This window comes from Panulirus ornatus, chromosome 10 (assembly GCF_036320965.1).
Source record: "Panulirus ornatus isolate Po-2019 chromosome 10, ASM3632096v1, whole genome shotgun sequence".
Lineage (NCBI taxonomy): Eukaryota > Metazoa > Arthropoda > Malacostraca > Decapoda > Palinuridae > Panulirus > Panulirus ornatus.
The window spans coordinates 45,936,008-45,959,865 of record NC_092233.1 but is presented as its reverse complement, the minus strand read 5'-3'; the positions used below and the strand labels follow the sequence as shown (position 1 = coordinate 45,959,865).

At 41.4% G+C, this 23,858-nt stretch overlaps 1 protein-coding gene across 1 annotated transcript in view; it reads left to right on the top strand.

Annotated features, from left to right (window-relative positions):
• LOC139750634 (TBC domain-containing protein kinase-like protein) overlaps nucleotides 1–23,220 on the top strand; it is a 253,505-nt gene extending 230,285 nt beyond the window's left edge. Inside the window, exons 8-9 of the mRNA XM_071665308.1 lie at nucleotides 22,474–22,635; nucleotides 23,120–23,220. Coding sequence (XP_071521409.1) covers nucleotides 22,474–22,635; nucleotides 23,120–23,220 — 263 coding nt within the window. The remainder of the gene's footprint in view (nucleotides 1–22,473; nucleotides 22,636–23,119) is intronic.
• The last annotated feature ends 638 nt before the right edge of the window (nucleotides 23,221–23,858 follow it).

Sequence of the window (23,858 nt, the reverse complement as noted above, 5' to 3'; positions counted from 1 at the left end):
AAAAAATGCAATTGAGTGGGAGATGTATAAAAGAATGAGACAGGAGGTCAAGAGAAAGGTGCAAGAGGTGAAAAAAAGGGCAAATGAGAGTTGGGGTGAGAGAGTATCATTAAATTTTAGGGAGAATAAAAAGATGATCTGGAAGGAGGTAAATAAAGTGCGTAAGACAATGGGAACTTCAGTGAAGGGCGCAAATGGGGAGGTGATAACAAGTAGTGGTGATGTGAGAAGGAGATGGAGTGAGTATTTTGAAGGTTTGTTGAATGTGTTTGATGATAGAGTGGCAGATATAGGGTGTTTTGGTCGAGGTGGTGTGCAAAGTGAGAGGGTTAGGGAAAATGATTTGGTAAACAGAGAAGAGGTAGTGAAAGCTTTGCGGAAGATGAAAGCCGGCAAGGCAGCAGGTTTGGATGGTATTGCAGTGGAATTTATTAAAAAAGGGGGTGACTGTATTGTTGACTGGTTGGTAAGGTTATTTAATGTATGTATGACTCATGGTGAGGTGCCTGAGGATTGGCGGAATGCGTGCATAGTGCCATTGTACAAAGGCAAAGGGGATAAGAGTGAGTGCTCAAATTACAGAGGTATAAGTTTGTTGAGTATTCCTGGTAAATTATATGGGAGGGTATTGATTGAGAGGGTGAAGGCATGTACAGAGCATCAGATTGGGGAAGAGCAGTGTGGTTTCAGAAGTGGTAGAGGATGTGTGGATCAGGTGTTTGCTTTGAAGAATGTATGTGAGAAATACTTAGAAAAGCAAATGGATTTGTATGTAGCATTTATGGATCTGGAGAAGGCATATGATAGAGTTGATAGAGATGCTCTGTGGAAGGTATTAAGAATATATGGTGTGGGAGGAAAGTTGTTAGAAGCAGTGAGAAGTTTTTATCGAGGATGTAAGGCATGTGTACGTGTAGGAAGAGAGGAAAGTGATTGGTTCTCAGTGAATGTAGGTTTGTGGCAGGGGTGTGTGATGTCTCCATGGTTAATTTGTTTATGGATGGGGTTGTTAGGGAGGTAAATGCAAGAGTTTTGGAAAGAGGGGCAAGTATGAAGTCTGTTGGGGATGAGAGAGCTTGGGAAGTGAGTCAGTTGTTGTTTGCTGATGACACAGCGCTGGTGGCGGATTCATGTGTGAAACTGCAGAAGCTGGTGACTGAGTTTGGTAAAGTGTGTGGAAGAAGAAAGTTAAGAGTAAATGTGAATAAGAGCAAGGTTATTAGGTACAGTAGGGTTGAGGGTCAAGTCAATTGGGAGGTGAGTTTGAATGGAGAAAAACTGGAGGAAGTGAAGTGTTTTAGATATCTGGGAGTGGATCTGGCAGCGGATGGAACCATGGAAGCGGAAGTGGATCATAGGGTGGGGGAGGGGGCGAAAATTCTGGGGGCCTTGAAGAATGTGTGGAAGTCGAGAACATTATCTCGGAAAGCAAAAATGGGTATGTTTGAAGGAATAGTGGTTCCAACAATGTTGTATGGTTGCGAGGCGTGGGCTTTGGATAGAGTTGTGCGCAGGAGGATGGATGTGCTGGAAATGAGATGTTTGAGGACAATGTGTGGTGTGAGGTGGTTTGATCGAGTGAGTAACGTAAGGATAAGAGAGATGTGTGGAAATAAAAAGAGCGTGGTTGAGAGAGCAGAAGAGGGTGTTTTGAAATGGTTTGGGCACATGGAGAGGATGAGTGAGGAAAGATTGACCAAGAGGATATATGTGTCGGAGGTGGAGGGAACAAGGAGAAGAGGGAGACCAAATTGGAGGTGGAAAGATGGAGTGAAAAAGATTTTGTGTGATCGGGGCCTGAACATGCAGGAGGGTGAAAGGAGGGCAAGGAACAGAGTGAATTGGAGCGATGTGGTATACCGGGGCTGACATGCGGTCAGTGGATTGAATCAAGGTATGTGAAGCGTCTGGGGTAAACCATGGAAAGCTGTGTAGGTATGTATATTTGCGTGTGTGGACGTATGTATATACATGTGTTTGGGGGTGGGTTGGGCCATTTCTTTCGTCTGTTTCCTTGCGCTACCTCGCAAACACGGGAGACAGCGACAAAGTATAAAAGAAAAAAAAAAATATATATATATATATATATATATATATATATATATATATATGAGTCAGTTGTTTGCTGATGATACAGCACTGGTGGCTGATTCAGGTGAGAAACTGCAGAAGCTGGTGACTGAGTTTGGTAAAGTGTTTGAAAGAAGAAAGCTGAGAGTAAATGTGAATAAGAGCAAGGTTATTAGGTACAGTAGGGTTTGAGGGACAAGTCAATTGGGAGGTAAGTGTGAATGGAGAAAAACTGGAGGAAGTGAAGTGTTTTAGATATCTGGGAGTGGATTTATCAGCAGATGGAACCATGGAAGTGGAAGTGAATCATAGGGTGGGGGAGGGGGCGAAAGTTCTGGGAGCGTTGAACAATGTGTGGAAGGCAAGAACATTATCTCGGAAAGCAAAAATGGGTATGTTTGAAGGAATAGCAGTTCCAGCAATGTTATATGGTTGTGAGTCGTGCGCTATAGACAGAGTTGTGCAGAGGAGGATGGATGTGTTGGAAATGAGATGTTTGAGGACAATATGTGGTGTGAGGTGGTTTGATTGAGTAAGTAATGAAAGGGTAAGAAAGATGTGTGGTTGAGAGAGCAGAAGAGGGTGTTTTGAAATGATTTGGTCACATGGAGAGAATGAGTGAGGAAAGATTGACAAAGAGGATATATATGTCAGAGGTGGAGGGAACGAGAAGTGGGAGACCAAATTGGAGGTGAAAAGATGGAATGAAAAAGATTTTGAGCGATCAGGGCCCGAACATGCAAGAGGGTGAAATGTGTGCAAGGAATAGAGTGAATTGGAACGCTTTGGTATACCGAGGTCAACATGCTGTCAGTGGATTGAACCAGGTCATGTTAAGCATCTTTGGTAAACCATGGAAAGTTTTGTGGGAGCTGAGGTTTCGGTGCATTATACATGACAGCTAGAGACTGAGTATGAACGAATGTGGCCTTTGTTGTCTTTTCCTAGTGGTACCTTGCACACATGCGGGGGAGGGGGTTGTCATTTCATGTGTGGTGGAGTGGCGACGGGAATGAATAAAGGCAGCAAGTATGAATTATGTACATGTGTATATGTGTATATGCCTGTGTGTGTATGTATATATATATATATATATATATTTTTTTTTTTCATACTATTCGCCATTTCCTGAGATAGCGAGGTAGCGTTAAGAACAGAGGAATGGGCCTTTGAGGGAATATCCTCACCTAGCCCCCTTCTCTGTTCCTTCTTTTGGAAAAAAAAAAACGAGAGGGTAGGATTTCCAGCCCCCCCCGCTCCCTTCCCTTTTAGTCGCCTTCTACGACATGCAGGGAATACATAGGAAGTATTCTCTCTCTCCTATCCCCAGTGATAATATAATATAATATATAATATAATATATATATATGAAAAGTTTTTATCGAGGATGTAAGGCATGTGTACGTGTAGGAAGAGAGGAAAGTGATTGGTTCTCAGTGAATGTAGGTTTGCGGCAGGGGTGTGTGATGTCTCCATGGTTGTTTAATTTGTTTATGGATGGGGTTGTTAGGGAGGTGAATGCAAGAGTTTTGGAAAGAGGGGCAAGTATGAAGTCTGTTGGGGATGAGAGAGCTTGGGAAGTGAGTCAGTTGTTGTTCGCTGATGATACAGCGCTGATGGCTGATTCATGTGAGAAACTGCAGAAGCTGGTGACTGAGTTTGGTAAAGTGTGTGAAAGAAGAAAGTTAAGAGTAAATGTGAATAAGAGCAAGGTTATTAGATACAGTAGGGTTGAGGGTCAAGTCAATTGGGAGGTGAGTTTGAATGGAGAAAAACTGGAGGAAGTGAAGTGTTTTAGATATCTGGGAGTGGATCTGGCAGCGGATGGAACCATGGAAGCGGAAGTGGATCATAAGGTGGGGGAGGGGGCAAAAATCCTGGGAGCCTTGAAGAATGTGTGGAAGTGAGAACATTATCTCGGAAAGCAAAAATGAGTATGTTTGAAGGAATAGTGGTTCCAACAATGTTGTTTGGTTGCGAGATGTGGGCTATGGATAGAGTTGTGCGCAGGAGGGTGGATATGCTGGAAATGAGATGTTTGAGGACAGTATGTGGTGTGAGGTGCTTTGATCGAATAAGTAATGTAAGGGTAAGAGAGATGTGTGGAAATAAAAAGAGCGTGGTTGAGAGAGCAGAAGAGGGTGTTTTGAAATGCTTTGGGCACATGGAGAGAATGAGTGAGGAAAGATTGACCAAGAGGATATATGTGTCGGAGGTGGAGAGAACGAGGAGAAGTGGGAGACCAAATTGGAGGTGGAAAGATGGAGTGAAAAAGATTTTGAGTAATTGGGGCCTGAACATGCAGGAGGGTGAAAGGCGGGCAAGGAATAGAGGGAATTGGATCGATTTGGTATACCGGGGTTGACGTGCTGTCAATGGATTGAATCAGGGCATGTGAAGCGTCTGGGGTAAACCATGGAAAGTTGTGTGGGGCCTGGATGTGGAAAGGGAGTTGTGGTTTCGGGCATTATTGTATGACAGCTAGAGACTGAGTGTGAACGAATGGGGCCTTTGTTGTCTTTTCCTAGCACTACCTCGCACACATAAGGGGGGAGGGGGATGGTATTCCATGTGTGGCGAGGTGGCACTGGGAATGAATAAAGGCAGACAGTGTGAATTGTGTGCATGGGTATATATGTATGTGTCTGTGTGTGTATATATATGTGTACATTGAGATGTATAGGTATGTATATTTGAGTGTGGATGTGTATGTATATACATGTGTAAGGGGGTGGGTTGGGCCATTTCTTTCGTCTGTTTCCTTGTGCTACCCCGCAAACGCAGGATACAGCGACAAAGCAAAAAAAAAAAAATATAAATATATATATATATATATATATATATATATATATATATATATATATATATATATATATATATATATATATATATATTTCATCTTTCTTTTAAACTATTCGCCATTTCCCGCGTTAACAAGGTAGAGTTTAAGAACAGAGGACAGGGCCTTGAGGGAATATCCTCACCTGGCCCACTTCTCTGTTCCCTCTTTTGGAAAATTGAAAAAAAAACAAGAGGGGAGGATTTCCAGCCCCCCACTCCCTCCCCTTTTAGTCGCCTTCTACGACACACAGGGAATACGTGGGAAGTATTCTTTCTCCCCTATCCCCAGTGATAATACATATATATATATATATATATTTTTTTTGTTTTTATTTTGCTTTGTCGCTGTCTCTCGCATTTGCAAGGTAACGCAAGGAAACAGATGAAAGAAATGGCCCAACCCACCCCATACACATGTATATACATAAACGTCCACACACGCAAATATACATACCTATACATCTCAATGTACACATATATATACACACACAGACATATACATATATACACATGTACATAATTCATACTGTCTGCCTTTATTTATTCCCATCACCACCTCACCACACATGGAATAACATCCCCCTCTCCCCTCATGTGTGCGAGGTAGCGCTAGGAAAAGACAACAAAGGCCCCATTCCTTCACACTCAGTCTCTAGCTGTCATGTAATAATGCCCGAAGCCACAGCTCCCTTTCCACATCCAGGCCCCACAGAACTTTCCATAGTTTACCCCAGACGCTTCACATGCCCTGATTCAATCCATTGACAGCACGTCGACCCCGGTATACTACATCGATCCAATTCACTCTATTCCTTGCCCGCCTTGCACCGTCCTGCATGTTCAGGCCCCGAGCACTCAAAATCTTTTTCACTCCATCTTTCCACCTCCAGTTTGGTCTCCCACTTCTCCTCGTTCCCTCCACCTCCAACACATATATCCTCTTGGTCAATCTTTCCTCACTCATTCTCTCCATGTGCCCAAACCATTTCAAAACACCCTCTTCTACTCTCTCAACCATGCTCTTTTTATTTCCACACATCTCTCTTACCCTTACATTACTTACTCGATCAAACCACCTCACACCACATATTGTCCTCAAACATCTCATTGCCAGCCCATCCACCCTCCTGTGCACAACTCTATCCATAGCCCACACCTCGTTACCGTACAACATTGTTGGAGCCACTATTCCTTCAAACATACACATTTTTGCTTTTGGAGATAATGTTCTTGACTTCCAAACATTCGTCAAGGCTCCCAGGATTTTCGCCCCCTCCCCCTCCCTATGATTCACTTCCGCTTCCATGGTTCCATCCGCTGCCAGATCCACTCCCAGATATCTAAAACACTTTACTTCCTTCAGTTTTTCTCCATTCAAACTTACCTCCCAGTTATCATTATTTTTTTTTTTCCTTTGTCGATGTCTCCCGCGTTTGCGAGGTAGCACAAGCAAACAGACAAAAGAAATGGCCCAACCCACCCCCATACACATGTATATACATACGTCCACACACGCAAATATACATACCTACACAGCTTTCCCTGGTTTACCCCAGACGCTTCACATGCCCTGATTCAATCCACTGACAGCACGTCAACCCCGGTATACCACATTGATCCAATTCACTCTATTCCTTGCCCTCCTTTCACCCTCCTGCATGTTCAGGCCCCGATCACACAAAATCTTTTTCACTCCATCTTTCCACCTCCAATTTTGTCTCCCACTTCTCCGCGTTCCCTCCACCTCCGACACATATATCCTCTTGGTCAATTTTTCTTCACTGATTCTCTCCATGTGCCTAAACCATTTCAAAACACCCTCTTCTGCTCTCTCAACCACACTCTTTTTATTTCCACACATCTCTCTTACCCTTACGTTACTTACTCGATCAAACCACCTCACACCACACATTTTCCTCAAACATCTCATTTCCAGCACATCCATCCTCCTGCGCACAACTCTATCCATAGCCCACGCCTCGCAACCATACAACATTGTTGGAACCACTGTTCCTTCAAACATACCCATTTTTGCTTTCAGAGATAATCTTCTCGACTTCCACACATTCTTCAAGGCTCCCAGGATTTTCGCCCCCACCCCCACCCTATGATCCACTTCCGCTTCCATGGTTCCATCCGCTGCCAGATCCACTCCCAGATATCTAAAACACTTTACTTCCTCCAGTTTTGCTCCATTCAAACTCACCTCCCAATTGACTTGACCCTCAACCCTACTGTACCTAATAACCTTGCTCTTATTCACATTTACTCTTAACTTTCTTCTTTCACACACTTTACCAAACTCAGTCACCAGCTTCTGCAGTTTCTTGCATGAATCAACCACCAGAGCTGTATCATCAGTGAACAACAACTGACTCACTTCCCCAGCTCTCTCATCCCCAACAGACTTCATACTTGCCCCTCTTTCCAAAACTCTTGCATTTACCTCCCTAACAACACCATCCATAAACAAATTAAACAACCATGGAGACATCACACACCCCTGCCGCAAACCTACATTCACTGAGAACCAATCACTTTCCTCTCTTCCTACACGTACACATGCCTTACATCCTCGATAAAAACTTTTCACTGCTTCTAACAACTTGTCTCCCACACCATATATTCTTAATACCTTCCACAGAGCATCTCTATCAACTCTATCATATGCCTTCTCCAGATCCATAAATGCTACATACAAATCCATTTGCTTTTCTAAGTATTTCTCAAATACATTCTTCAAAGCAAACACCTGATCCACACATCCTCTATCACTTCTGAAACACACTACTCTTCCCCAATCTGATGCTCTGTACATGCCTTCACCCTCTCAATATATATATATATATATATATATATATATATATATATATATATATATATATATATATATATATATATTTTTCTTTCTTTCATACTATTCGCCATTTCCCGCATTAGCGAGGTAGCGTTAAGAACAGAGGACTGGGCCTTAGAGGGAATATCCTCACCTGGCCCCCTTCTCTGTTCCTTCTTTTGGAAAATTAAAAAAAAAAAAAAACGAGAGGGGAGGATTTCCATCCCCCCGCTCCCCCCCCTTTTAGTCGCCTTCTACGACACGCAGGGAATACGTGGGAAGTATTCTTTCTCCCCTATCCCCAGGGATATATATATATATAATATATATATATATATATATATATATATATATATATATATATATATATATATATATATATATATATATATGCTTTCATAGTGCCATTGTACAAAGGCAAAGGGGATAAGAGTGAGTGCTCAAATTACAGACGTATAAGTTTGTTGAGTACTTCTGGTAAATTGTATGGGAAGGTATTGATTGAGAAGGTGAAGGCATGTACAGAGCATCAGATTGGGAAAGAGCAGTGTGGTTTCAGAAGTGGTAGAGGATGTGTGGATCAGGTGTTTCCTTTGAAGAATGCATGTGAGAAATACTTAGAAAAGCAACTGGATTTGTATGTAGCATTTATGGATCTGGAGAAGGCATATGATAGAGTTGATAGAGATGCTCTGTGGAAGGTATTAAGAATATATGGTGTGGGAGGCAAGTGGTTAGAAGCAGTGAAAAGTTTTTATCGAGGATGTAAGGCATGTGTATGTGTAGGAAGAGAGGAAAGTGGTTGGTTCTCAGTGAATGTAGGTTTGCGGCAGGGGTGTGTGATGTCTCCATGGTTGTTTAATTTGTTTATGGATGGGGTTGTTAGGGAGGTGAATGCAAGACTTTTGGAAAGCGTGGCAAGTATGCAGTCTGTTGTGGATGAGAGAGCTTGGGAAGTGAGTCAGTTGTTGTTTCCTGATGATACAGCCCTGGTGGCTGATTCATGTGAGAAACTGCAGAATGTAGTGACTGAGTTTGGTAAAGTGTGTGAAAGAAGAATGTTAAGAGTCAATGTGAATAAGAGCAAGGTTATTAGGTACAGTAGGGTTGAGGGTCAAGTCAATTGAGAGGTAAGTTTGAATGGAGCAAAACTGGAGGAAGTAAAGTGTTTTAGATATCTGGGAGTGGATCTGGCAGCGGATGGAACCATGGAAGCGGAAGTGAATCATAGGGTGGGGGCGAAAATTCTGGGAGCCTTGAATAATGTTTGGAAGTCGAGAACATTATCTCCAAAAGCAAAAATGGGTATGTTTGAAGGAATATTTGTTCCAACAATGTTGTATTGTTGCGAGGCTTGGGCTATGGATAGAGTCTTGCGTAGGAGGGTGGATGTGCTGGAAATGAGATGTTTGAGGACAATATATGGTGTGAGGTGGTTTGATTGAGTAAGTATTGTAAGGGTAAGAGAGATGTGTGGAAATATAAAGAGTGTGGTTGAGAGAGCAGAAGAGGGTGTTTTGAAATGGTTTGGTCACATGGAGAGAATGAGTGAGGAAAGATTGACCAAGACGATATATGTGTCAGAGGTGGAGGGAATGAGGAGAAGTGGGAGACCAAATTGGAGGAGGAAAGATGGAGTGAAAAAGATTTTGAGTGATCGGGGCCTAAACATGCAGGAGGGTGAAAGGCATGCAAGGAATAGAGTGAATTGGAACGATGTGGTATACTTTGGTTGACGTGCTGTCAATGGATTGAACCAGGGCATGTGAAGCGTCTGGGGTAAACCATGGAAAGTTCTGTGGGGCGTGGATGTGGAAAGGGAGCTGTGGTTTCGGTGCATTATAACATGACAGCTAGAGACTGAGTGTGAACGAATGGGGCCTTTGTTGTCTTTTCCTAGCGCTACTTCGCACACATGAGGGGAGAGGGGGATGTTATTCCATGTGTGGCGGGGTGGTGATGGGAATAAGTAAAGGGAGACTATGAATTATGTACATGTGTATATATGTACATGTCTGTCTTTGTATATATATGTGTACATTGAGATGTATAGGTATGCATATTTGCGTGTGTTGACATGTATGTATATACATGTGTATGTGGGTGGGTTGGGCCATTCTTTTGTCTGTTTGCTTGCGCTACCTTGCTAACGCGAGAGACAGCGACAAAGCAAAATACTAATGATAATAATATATATATATATATATATATATATATATATATATATATATATATATATATATATATATATATATGGAGAGAGATGGGTGATTATTGGTGCATATGCACCTGGGCATGAGAAGAAAGATCATGAGAGGCAAGTGTTTTGAGAGCAGCTGAATGAGTGTGTTAGTGGTTTTGATGCACAAGACCGGGTTATAGTGATGGGTGATTCGAACGCAAAGGTGAGTAATGTGGCAGTTGAGGGAATAATTGGTATACATGGGGTGTTCAGTGTTGTAAATGGAAATGGTGAAGAGCTTGTAGATTTATGTGCTGAAAAAGGACTGATGATTGGGAATACCTGGTTTAAAAAGCGAGATATACATAAGTATACGTATGTAAGTAGGAGAGATGGCGAGAGAGCGTTATTGGATTACATGTTAATTGACAGGCACGTGAAAGAGAGACTTTTGGATGTCAATGTGCTGAGAGGTGCAACTGGAGGGATGTCTGATCATTATCTTGTGGAGGCTAAGGTGAAGATTTGTATGGGTTTTCAGAAAGAAGAGTGAATGTTGGGGTGAAGAGGGTTGTGAGCGTAAGTGAGCTTGGGAAGGAGACTTGTGTGAGGAAGTACCAGGAGAGACTGAGTACAGAAAGGAAAAAGGTGAGAACAATGGAAGTAAGGGGAGTGGGGGAGGAATGGGATGTATTTAGGGAATCAGTGATGGATTGCGCAAAAGATGCTTGTGGCATGAGAAGAGTGGGAGGTGGGTTGATTAGAAAGGGTAGTGAGTGTTGGGATGAAGAAGTAAGATTATTAGTGAAAGAGAAGAGAGAGGCATTTGGACAATTTTTGCAGGGAAAAAATGCAATTGAGTGGGAGATGTATAAAAGAAAGAGACAGGAGGTCAAGAGAAAGGTGCAAGAGGTGAAAAAGAGGGCAAATGAGAGTTGGGGTGAGAGAGTATCATTAAATTTTAGGGAGAATAAAAAGATATTCTGGAAGGAGGTAAATAAAGTGCGTAAGACAAGGGAGCAAATGGGAACTTCAGTGAAGGGCGCAAATGGGGAGGTGATAAGAAGTAGTGGTGATGTGAGAAGGAGATGGAGTGAGTATTTTGAAGGTTTGTTGAATGTGTTTGATGATAGAGTGGCAGATATAGAGTGTTTTGGTCGAGGTGGTGTGCAAAGTGAGAGGGTTAGGGGAAATGATTTGGTAAACAGAGAAGAGGTAGTAAAAGCTTTGCGGAAGATGAAAGCCAGCAAGGCAGCAGGTTTGGATGGTATTGCAGTGGAATTTATTAAAAAAGGGGGTGATTGTATTGTTGACTGGTTGGTAAGGTTATTTAATGTATGTATGACTCATGGTGAGGTGCATGAGGATTGGCGGAATGCGTGCATAGTGCCATTGTACAAAGGCAAAGGGGGTAAGAGTGAGTGCTCAAATTACAGAGGTATAAGTTTGAGCATTCCTGGTAAATTATATGGGAGGGTATTGATTGAGAGGGTGAAGGCATGTACAGAGCATCAGATTGGGGAAGAGCAGTGTGGTTTCAGAAGTGGTAGAGGATGTGTGGATCAGGTGTTTGCTTTGAAGAATGTATGTGAGAAATACTTAGAAAAGCAAGTGGATTTGTATGTAGTATTTATGGATCTGGAGAAGGCATATGATAGAGTTGATAGAGATGCTCTGTGGAAGGTATTAAGAATATATGGTGTGGGAGGCAAGTTGTTAGAAGCAGTGAAAAGTTTTTATCGAGGATGTAAGGCATGTGTACGTGTAGGAAGAGAGGAAAGTGATTGGTTCTCAGTGAATGTAGGTTTGTGGCAGGGGTGTGTGATGTCTCCATGGTTGTTTAATTTGTTTATGGATGGGGTTGCTAGGGAGGTGAATGCAAGAGTTTTGGAAAGAGGGGCAAGTATGAAGTCTGTTGTTGATGAGAGAGCTTGGGAAGTGAGTCAGTTGTTGTTCGCTGATGATACAGCGCTGGTGGCTGATTCATGTGAGAAACTGCAGAAGCTTGTGACTGAGTTTGGTAAAGTGTGTGAAAGAAGAAAGTTAAGAGTAAATGTGAATAAGAGCAAGGTTATTAGGTACAGTAAGGTTGTGGGTCAAGTCAATTGGGAGGTAAGTTTGAATGGAGAAAAACTGGAGGAAGTAAAGTGTTTTAGATATGTGGGAGTGGATCTGGCAGCGGATGGAACCATGGAAGCGGAAGTGAATCATAGGGTGGGGGAGGGGGTGAAAATTCTGGGAGCCTTGAAGAATATGTGGAAGTTGAGAATATTATCTCGGAAAGCAAAAATGGGTATGTTTGAAGGAATAGTGGTTCCAACAATGTTGTATGGTTGCGAGGTGTGGGTTATGGATAGAGTTGTGCGCAGGAGGGTGGATGTGCTGGAAATGAGATGTTTGAGGACAATGTGTGGTGTGAGGTGGTTTGATCGAGTAAATAATGTAAGGGTAAGAGAGATGTGTGGAAATAAAAATAGCGTGGTTGAGAGAGCAGAAGAGGGTGTTTTGAAATGGTTTGGGCACATGGAGAGAATGAGTGAGGAAAGGTTGACCAAGAGATATATGTGTCGGAGGTGAAGGGAACGAGAAGTGGGAGACCAAATTGGAGGTGGAAAGATGGAGTGAAAAAGATTTTGTGTAATCGGGGCCTGAACATGCAGGAGGGTGACCGTGAAAGGAGGGCAAGGAATAGAGTGAATTAGATCGATGTGGTTTACCGGGGTTGACCTGCTGTCAGTGGATTAAATCAGGGCATGTGAAGCATCTAGGGTAAACCATGGAAAGTTGTGTGGGGCCTGGATGTGGAAAGGGAGCTGTGGTTTCGGGCATTATTGCATGACAGCTAGAACTGAGTGTGAAGGAATGGGGCCTTTGTTGTCTTTTCCTAGTGCTACCTCACACACATGAGGGGGGAGGGGAATGGTATTCCATGTTTGGCGAGGTGGCGATGGGAATGAAGAAAGGCAGACAGTGTGAATTGTGTGCATGGGTATATATGTATGTGTCTGTGTGTGTATATATATGTGTACATTGAGATGTATAGGTATGTATATTTGCGTGTGTGGACGTTTATGTATATACATTGTGTAAGGGGGTGGGTTGGGCCATTTCTTTCGTCTGTTTCCTTGCGCTACCTCGCAAATGCTTGAGACAGCGACAAAGGAAAATAAATGAATATATATATATATATATATATATATATATATATATATATATATATATATATATATATATATATATTTATATATATATATATATATATATATATATATATATATATATATATATTTTTTTTTTTTTTTTTTTTGCTTTGTCGCTGTCTCCCGCGTTTGCGAGGTAGCGCAAGGAAACAGACGAAAGAAATGGCCCAACCCACCCCCATACACATGCCTTGATTCAATCCACTGACAGCACGTCAACCCCGGTATACCACATCGCTCCAATTCACTCTATTATTTGCCCTCCTTTCACCCTCCTGCATGTTCAGGCCCCGACCACACAAAATCTTTTTCATTCCATCTTTCCACCTCCAATTTGGTCTCCCTCTTCTCCTCGTTCCCACCACCTCCGACACATATATCCTCTTGGTCAATCTTTCCTCACTCATTCTCTCCATGTGACCAAACCATTTCAAAACACCCTCTTCTGCTCTCTCAACCACGCTCTTTTTATTTCCACACATCTCTCTTACCCTTACGTTACTTACTCGATCAAACCACCTCACACCACACATTGTCCTCAAACATCTCATTTCCAGCACATCCATCCTCCTGCGCACAACTCTATCCATAGTCCACGCCTCGCAACCATACAACATTGTTGGAACCACTATTCCTTCAAACATACCCATTTTTGCTTTCCGAGATAATGTTCTCGACTTCCACACATTCTTCAAGGCTCCCAGAATTTTCGCCCCCTCCCCCACCCTATGATCCACTTCCGCTTCCATGGTTCCATCCGCTGCCAGATCCACTCCCAGATATCTAAAACACTTCACTTCCTCCAGTTTTTCTCCATTCAAACTCACCTCCCAATTGAATTGACCCTCAACCCTACTGTACCTAATAACCTTGCTCTTATTCACATTTACTCTTAACTTTCTTCTTTCACACACTTTACCAAACTCAGTCACCAGCTTCTGCAGTTTCTCACATGAATCAGCCACCAGCGCTGTATCATCAGCGAACAACAACTGACTCACTTCCCAAGCTCTCTCATCCCCAACAGACTTCATACTTGCCCCTCTTTCCAAAACTCTTGCATTCACCTCCCTAGCAACCCCATCCATAAACAAATTAAACAACCATGGAGACATCACACACCCCTGCCACAAACCTACATTCACTGAGAACCAATCACTTTCCTCTCTTCCTACACGTACACATGCCTTACATCCTCGATAAAAACTTTTCACTGCTTCTAACAACTTGCCTCCCACACCATATATTCTTAATACCTTCCACAGAGCATCTCTATCAACTCTATCATATGCCTTCTCCAGATCCATAAATGCTACATACAAATCCATTTGCTTTTCTAAGTATTTCTCACATACATTCTTCAAAGCAAACACCTGATCCACACATCCTCTACCACTTCTGAAACCACACTGCTCTTCCCCAATCTGATGCTCTGTACATGCCTTCACCCTCTCAATCAATACCCTCCCATATAATTTGCCAGGAATACTCAACAAACTTATACCTCTGTAATTTGAGCACTCACTCTTATCCCCTTTGCCTTTGTACAATGGCACTATGCACGCATTCCGCCAATCCTCAGGCACCTCACCATGAGTCATACATACATTAAATAACCTTACCAACCAGTCAACAATACAGTCACCCCCTTTTTTAATAAATTCCACTGCAATACCATCCAAACCTGCTGCCTTGCCGGCTTTCATCTTCCGCAAAGCTTTTACTACCTCTTCTCTGTTTACCAACTCATTTTCCCTTATCCTCGCACTTTACACACCACCTCTAACAAAACACCCTATATCTGCCACTCTATCATCAAACACATTCAACAAACCTTCAAAATACTCACTCCATCTCCTTCTCACATCACCACTACTTCTTATCACCTCCCCATTTGTGCCCTTCACTGAAGTTCCCATTTGCTCCCTTGTCTTATGCACTTTATTTACCTCCTTCCAGAACATCTTTTTATTCTCCCTAAAATTTAATGATACTCTCTCACCCCAACTCTCATTTGTCCTTTTTTTCACCTCTTGCACCTTTCTCTTGACCTCCTGTCTCTTTCTTTTATACGTCTCCCACTCAATTTCATTTTTTCCCTGCAAAAATCGTCCAAATGCCTCTCTCTTCTCTTTCACTAATACTCTTACTTCTTCATCCCACCACTCACTACCCTTTCTAATCAACCCACCTCCCACTCTTCTCATGCCACAAGCATCATTTGCACAATCCATCACTGATTCCCTAAATACATCCCATTCCTCCCCCACTCCCCTTACTTCCATTGTTCTCACCTTTTTCCATTCTGTACTCAGTCTCTCCTGGTACTTCCTCACACAAGTCTCCTTCCCAAGCTCACTTACTCTCACCACCCTCTTCACCCCAACATTCACTCTTCTTTTCTGAAAACCCATATAAATCTTCACCTTAGCCTCCACAAGATAATGATCAGACATCCCTCCAGTTGCACCTCTCAGCACATTAACATCCAAAAGTCTCTCTTTCGCGCGCCTGTCAATTAACACGTAATCCAGTAACGCTCTCTGGCCATCTCTCCTACTTACATAAGTATGCTTATGTATATCTCGCTTTTTAAACCAGGTATTCCCAATCATCAGTCCTTTTTCAGCACATAAATCTACAAGCTCTTCACCATTTCCATTTACAACACTGAACACCCCATGTATACCAATTATTCCCTCAACTGCCACATTACTCACCTTTGCATTCAAATCACCCAACACTATAACCTGGCCTCGTGCATCAAAACCACTAACACACTCATTCAGCTGCTCCCAAAACACTTGCCTCTTATGATCTTTCTTCTCATGCCCAGGTGCATATGCACCAATAATCACCCATCTCTCTCCATCAACTTTCAGTTTTACCCATATTAATCGAGAATTTACTTTCTTACATTCTATCACATACTTCCACAACTCCTGTTTCAGGAGTACTGCTACTCCTTCCCTTGCTCTTGTCCTCTCACTAACCCCTGACTTTACTCCCAAGACATTCCCAAACCACTCTTCCCCTTTACCCTTGACCTTCGTTTCACTCTGAGCCAAAACATCCAGGTTCCTTTCCTCAAATATACTACCTATCTCTCCTTTTTTTACATCTTGGTTACATCCACACACATTTAGGCACCCGAATCTGAGCCTTCGAGGAGGATGAGCACTCCCCGCGTGACTCCTTCTTCTGTTTCCCATTTTAGAAAGTTAAAAAATATAAGGAGAGGAGGATTTCTGGCCCCCGCTCCCGTCCCCTCTAGTCGATTTCTATATATATATATATATATATATATATATATATATATATATATATATATATATATATATATATATATTTCTCACATGAATCAGCCACCAGCGCTCGTTCATCAGCAAACAACAACTGACTCACTTCCCAAGCTCTCTCATCCCCAACAGACTGCATACTTGCCCCTCTTTCCAAAACTCTTGCATTCACCTCCCTAACATCCCCATCATTAAACAAATTAAACAACCATGGAGACATCACACACCCCTGCCGCAAACCTACTTTCACTGAGAACCAATCACTTTCCTCTCTTCCTACACGTACACATGCCTTACATCCTCGATAAAAACTTTTCACTGCTTATAACAATTTGCCTCCCACACCATATATTCTTAGTACCTTCCACACAGCATTTCTATCAACTCTATCATATGCCTTCTCCTGATCCATAAATGCTACATACAAATCCATTTGCTTTTTTAAGTATTTCTCACATACATTCTTCAAAGCAAACACCTGATCCACACATCCTCTACCACTTCTGAAACCACACTGCTCTTCCCCAATCTGATGCTCTGTACATGCCTTCACCCTCTCAATCAATACCCTCCCATATAATTTACCAGGAATACTCAACAAACTTATACCTCTGTAATTTGAGCACTCACTCTTATCCCCTTTGCCTTTATACAATGGCACTATGCACGCATTCCGCCAATCCTCAGGCACCTCACCATGAATCATACATACATTAAATAACCTTACCAACCAGTCAACAATACAGTCACCCCCTTTTTTAATAAATTCCACTGCAAGACCATCCAAACCTGCTGCCTTGCTGGCTTCCATCTTCCGCAAAGCTTTTACTACCTCTTCTCTGTTTACCAAATCATTTTCCCTAACCCTCTCACTTTGCACACCACCTTGACCAAAACACCCTATATCTGCCACTCTATCATCAAACACATTCAACAAACCTTCAAAATACTCACTCCATCTCCTTCTCTCATCATCACTACTTGTTATCACCTCCCCATTAGCCCCCTTCACCGAAGTTCCCATTTGCTCCCTTGTCTTACGCACTTTATTAACCTCCTTCCAGAACATCTTTATATTCTCCCTAGAATTTAATGATACTCTCTCACCCCAACTCTCATTTGCCCTCTTTGTCACCTCTTGCACCTTTCTCTTGACCTCGTGTCTCTTTCTTTTATACATCTCCCACTCATTTGCATTTTTTCCCTGCAAAAATTGTCCAAATGCCTCTCTCTTCTCTTTCCACTAATAATCTTACTTCTTCATCCCACCACTCACTACCCTTTCTAAATAACCCACCTCCCACACTTCTCATACCACAAGCATCTTTTGCGCAAGCCATCACTGCTTCCCAAAATACATCCCATTCCTCCTCCACTCCCCTTACCTCCTTTATTCTCACCTTTTTCCATTCTGTACTTAGTGTCTCCTGGTACTTTCTCACACAAGTCTCCTTCCCAAGCTCACTTACTCTCACCACCCTCTTCACCCCAACATTCTCTCTTCTTTTCTGAAAACCCCTACAAATCTTCACCTTTGCCTCCAGAAGATAATGATCAGACATCCCTCCAGTTGCACCTCTCAGCACATTAACATCCAAAAGTCTCTCTTTCGCGCACCTGTCAATTAACACATAATCCAATAACGCTCTCTGTTGTTCGCTGATGATACAGCGCTGGTGGATGATTGATGTGAGAAAATGCAGAAGCTGGTGACTGAGTTTGGTAAAGTGTGTGAAAGGAGAAAGTTAAGAGTAAATGTGAATAAGATCAAGGTTATTAGGTACAGTAGGGTTGAGGGTCAAGTCATTTGGGAGGTAAGTTTGAATGGAGAAAAACTGGATGAAGTAAAGTGTTTTAGATATCTTGGAGTGGATCTGGCAGCGGATGGAACCATGGAAGCGGAAGTGAATGATAGGGTGGGGGAGGGGGCGAAAATCCTGGTAGTCTTGAAAAATGTGTGGAAGTCGAGAACATTATCTCCGAAAGGAAAAATGGGTATGTTTGAAGGAATAGTGGTCCCAACAATGTTGTATGGTTGCTAGGTGTGGGCTATGGATAGAGTTGTGCGCAGTAGGGTGGATTTGCTGGAAATGAGATGTTTTAGGACAATATGTGGTGTGAGGTGGTTTGATCAAGTAAGTAATGTAAGGGTAAGAGATATGTGTGGAAATAAGAAGAGTGTGGTTGAGAGAGCAGAAGAGGGTGTTTGGGCACATGGAGAGAATTAGTGAGGAAAAATTGACCAAGAGGATATATGTGTCAGAGGTGGAGGGAACAAGGAGAAGTGGGAGACCAAATTGGAGGTGGAAGGATGGAGTGAAAAAGATTTTGAGTGATCGGGGCCTGAACATGCAGGAGGGTGAAAGGCGGGCAAGGAATAGAGTGAATTTGATCGATGTGGTATACCGGGGTCGACGTGCTGTCAGTGGATTGAATCAGGGCATGTGAAGCGTCTGGGGTAAACCATGGAAAGTTCTGTGGGGCCTGGATGTGGAAAGGGAGCTGTGGTTTCGGGCATTATTGCATGACAGCTAGAGACTGAATGTGAACGAATTGGGCCTTTGTTGTCTTTTCTTAGCACTACCCCACACACATGAGGGGGGAGGGGGATGTTATTCCATGTGTGGCGAGGTGGCGATGGGAATGAATAAAGGCAGACAGTGTGAATTGTGTGCAGGTGTATATATGTATATGTCTGTATGTGTACATATATGTGTACATTGAGATGTATGGGTATGTATATTTGTGTGTGAGGACGTGTATGTATATACATGTGTATGGGGGTGGGTTGGGCCATTTCTTTCGTCTGTTTCCTTGCACTACCTCGCAAACGCAGGAGACAGCGGCAAAAAAAAAAATATATATATATATATATATATATATATATATATATATATATATATATATATATATGTATTGATATATAAAAACACCCATACTTACTCATATTCATACATATACATACATATCAACATATACACATATACATACACATACACAGAAACATACATATATAAACATATACATATGCATACTTGTTTGCCTTCATCCATTCCTGGTACTACCCCACCACACAGGAAACAGCATTGTTACCCCCTGCTTCAGCGAGGTAGCACCAGGAAAAGGCCACATTTGTTCTCTATCCACATCCAGGCCCCACAGACCTTTCCATGGTTTACTCCAGGTATTTCACATACCTTGGTTCAGTTCATTGACAGCACGTTGACCCAGTATACTTTTCACTCTCCTGTATGTTCAGGCCCCGATCGCTCAAAATCTTTTTCACTCCATCCTTCCACCTCTATTTTGTCTCCCACTTCTCCTTTTTCCCTCCACCTCTGACAAATATATCCTCTTTGTCAACCTTTCTTTACTCATTCTCTCCATATGTCCAAATCATTTTAACACACCCTCCTCTGCTTTTTCAACCACACTCTTTTTATTTTCAGACATCTCTCTTACCCTTTCATTACTTGCTTGATCAAATCACCTCACACCACATATTTTCCTCAAACATTTCATTTCCAACACATCCACCCTCCTCTGTACATCCCTGTCAATAGCTTATGCCTCGCAACCATATAATATTGTTGGAACTACTATTCCTTCAAACATACCCATGTTTGCTCTCTGAGTATACATTCTTTCCTTCCACACATTCTTCTTCGATCCCAGATCCTTTGCTCCTTCCCCACTGTGTGACTAACTTCAGCTATCATGGTTCCATTTGCTGTTAAGTCCACTCTCAGATGTCTAAAACACTTCACTTCCTACAGTGTTTCTCCATTCATACTTGCATCCCAACTAACTTGTCCCTCAACCCTGCTGAACCAAATAACCTTGCTGCTGTTCACATTTACTCTCAACTCTCTCCTTTTACACACTTTTCCAAACTCAATTTCTGCAGTTTCTCACTGAAAGCAGCCACCAGTGCTGTATCATCGGTGAAAAATAACTGACTCACTTTCCAGGCCTCTCACCCCCAACTGACTGCATACTTGCCCCTTTCTCCAAAACTCTTGCATTTACCTCCCTCACCACCCCACCCATAAACAAATTAAACAGGCATGGGGACATCAAACACCCCTGCTGCAGAAAATTGAATTCAGACTTATTTTTTGGTGGATAATTAAAGTTTTGGGGAATTAACCTGAAAATTAATTAAGCAGTGAAGGGGTTAAAGAAAGGAATAAGTGGAGATTTTTTTCTTGATACTGGGGTGTTTTCTCCTGCTATATTGAGTGTCTCTTCTGTAGACTATTGTTCTACTATCTTCTGGTGTACTATCTTGTCTCCATCAATAGAGATTAAAAATTCTTGTTGCTGTTAATGCCCTCCAGCAGAAAACCTCATCCTAACTATATGATGTACTCTGTCTGTTCATCTTCACTTTTGCCCTTCACCCATTGAACACCTAACCTAACTTCCTGCCAAAGAGGTTGGCTTACATTATGGTGACTTTGAAAACTTAAGAAAGATGACATATATAGCTGCAGTGGAGGGATGCAGCAGAATAAAATCACTAATAGGGGTTAGTAGTAGAGATTTAGCAAGTATGAGGCCCTCATCTGCTCAGTCCTGTAGAGGGCTGAGGTGCTGTTGACTTTTTGGCCACTGATCTTTATACTTGAATTTACACTGATGAGACACTGAACACAACAAATCTTTTGTGTTTTTTCAGAGAATTTTGAAATGACACTGTACAGTGTATGATAACTCATCCCAGTCATTTTCTTGTTCATTCCTCCCATGCTCGGTACAATCACCTTCCCACGAAATGCTAACATATTTTCCCAAACATATATCATCCCAGCAGTTAGCAGATTCTCTTCTGCTAAGGAATTGGATGAATTACTAAAAACTGTGAATATTTGTTGTTGTGCATCTGACAGGATCCTTGTTTATCTATAGACAGGACACAGACAGGACCAGCTTTCAGTATTGCATGACTGAGTATGTTTTTTCACCAGTTATTATTACCCCAATAACTAGCACTTTCTGCCCTGCCAAGGAAATGGATAGATTATCACCAACTGTATGGGTGGGTATGTATGGGAATTATTACCATGATTTATTAAGGTTTCTGCCGCTGGTATTCAGGACACATTATGCAAGTAGTTACATTTTTTGTTGTACTGATTATAATTATGGCATTTTTTTTAGTGTTTGCCTATCTTGCAAATTTCAGCAACATGACTTCATTTGTTCTCTGTGGTTAAAGGGCAATTAAGGATTCTAGTTTAAAATTTAAACATGCTTTTCACAAGCTTAATGTTGACTTTTTCATGTTTTAAGGTAATTCACCCCATTTTTATCAATACAAGTAAGAATGGTTTGGACTTTTCTCAAAAGAATAGATAAGAAAATGTCAAAACATATTGGCTTCAGAGTGTTGTAGGGTTATGTTTCCTTTACAGTCATTGTTCATTCTCAGATGTCACTTTACAAGCATTTTTGTGTGTAAGTAGATAAACCTCTTTTTGAGTTGGCTTTGACTCATTACCATGGTTCTACATAATTCTAATCCATAATAATCTGTAAACCATAATGAAATAGTAATTTAAACACTCCATACATACTTGCTGACTTAAGAACCTTTAGACTGACATGCTATATGTGTGGATATGGCAAGGAATCAGTGATTAAGCACACGTCTCATAATTTCCTTGATGAAGATTTATTGTCCTTGAGGTGATGTAAGATCTTTTTCTCTTCTCACAAATAACAGTTTAAAACTATAAGGTCTACCTTTTTTATAATTGCCTGAGATTTTGATCAAAAGTACGCCACAATTCTTAGTTTCACACGATGTAGATGAGTAGAAAATCTTCCTCTATAAAAACAAAATTCTGATTGGAACTAAACAAAATTGATTTCAGAGCTGAGTAGAAAATTTCCTCTATAAAAACAAAATTCTGATTGGAACTAAACAAAATTGATTTCAGAGCCCATTCTTATTAACTTTAAGTGAATGGACATTTCATTGCATATATGTAAAATGAATGATTGATTGTGAGCAACTTACAGCACTATTTTTCTTTGCAGATGTATTTCCACTACAGAAAATTTTCTTATTGTGGGATACACTCCTTTTGGGAGAAGCATCCCTACCACTGTGCATAGGGGTGGCACTTCTGCGCCAGTTGAAAGATCGACTTCTTCAATTTGGCTTTAATGAGTGTATTCTTCTTTTCTCTGACATGCCAGGTAAGCTGTATTTTGTATGTAAAAGAAAAATTCTTCATGCCCCTCCTAACACTTTTCTTGGTTAGTTTCTTGTCATATCTCTATGTTAGCAAGTGGCACTTCGCGCCAGTTGAAAGATCGACTTCTTCAATTTGGCTTTAATGAGCGTATTCTTCTTTTCTCTGACATGCCATGCAAGCTGTATTTTGTATGTAAAAGAAAAATTCTTCATGCCCCTCCTAACACTTTTCTTGGTTAGTTTCTTGTCATATCTCTATGTTAGCAAGTTTTTCCTGACTTCAAATAACTGCCTGTAAGGTTATCTCAAGGTTTTTCCTCCTCACATTATTCATTTAACTTCATTTATGCACTCTTCTCATAGAATGTTTCTCATTGATTTTTACTGGTTTAAAAGAACTGTTCACTCTTGACTTTGTCAGTCATTTCCAGCGTATGGACATACATAACTGCAACCTTTCCATGTAACTCAGCTCCCTTATTTCAGGTAGTATCTTTGTTGCCTTCCAGTGGGTTCTTTGTAAAAAATCTGTATATTCAAGTGAGATTGTCAAACTTTATATTTGTATTCTCAATTACATCCAATAATGTTAATGATTTAAGAGGTTTTACTTGCATACTTAAATAAGATTTTCATTTAATCTCCTGTATATTAAGTCTCATCTCTTGAACATTCTGTGTTGTCACACACCTTTTCAGATGTCTGTACACAGTTTGCATCTACAGTTTTATTTATAGGTTTTTGCTTTCATCCACCACTCTTATACTATAAAAGTTCATTTTTAAATCTTTCCTAATAAATTTTTTGCTTAGCCTTTAATTGGCATTCATTATCTGTTGATAATCCCATTGAGGATGGTTTTCTTCATCACTTGATGATCTAACTTTTCCAGCTGATGTATTGTACAATTAGTAGCCAGTAGAAGTCTTATCCATTACCAAAAAGGCTTGGGAAATATTTGCTCTCCTTTAATTACATTATGTGCTTGGCCATCAAACTACATGCCATATGTATGTGACAACCTTGTAAAAAATACATAGATTGTTGGGTGACCTATATGATGAGGAGGATAGTTATAAATATGTATCTATTTGTGTGGAAAGTGAAGAACTAAGTGACTCCTAGAGCGACTTTAGGAGGATTACATAAAGGGAAGGGAAGCTAGTATGGGAGGCCACCTTCATACCCTCAGCTTGACCTTTGTTCACATAAAAGAAATTACACA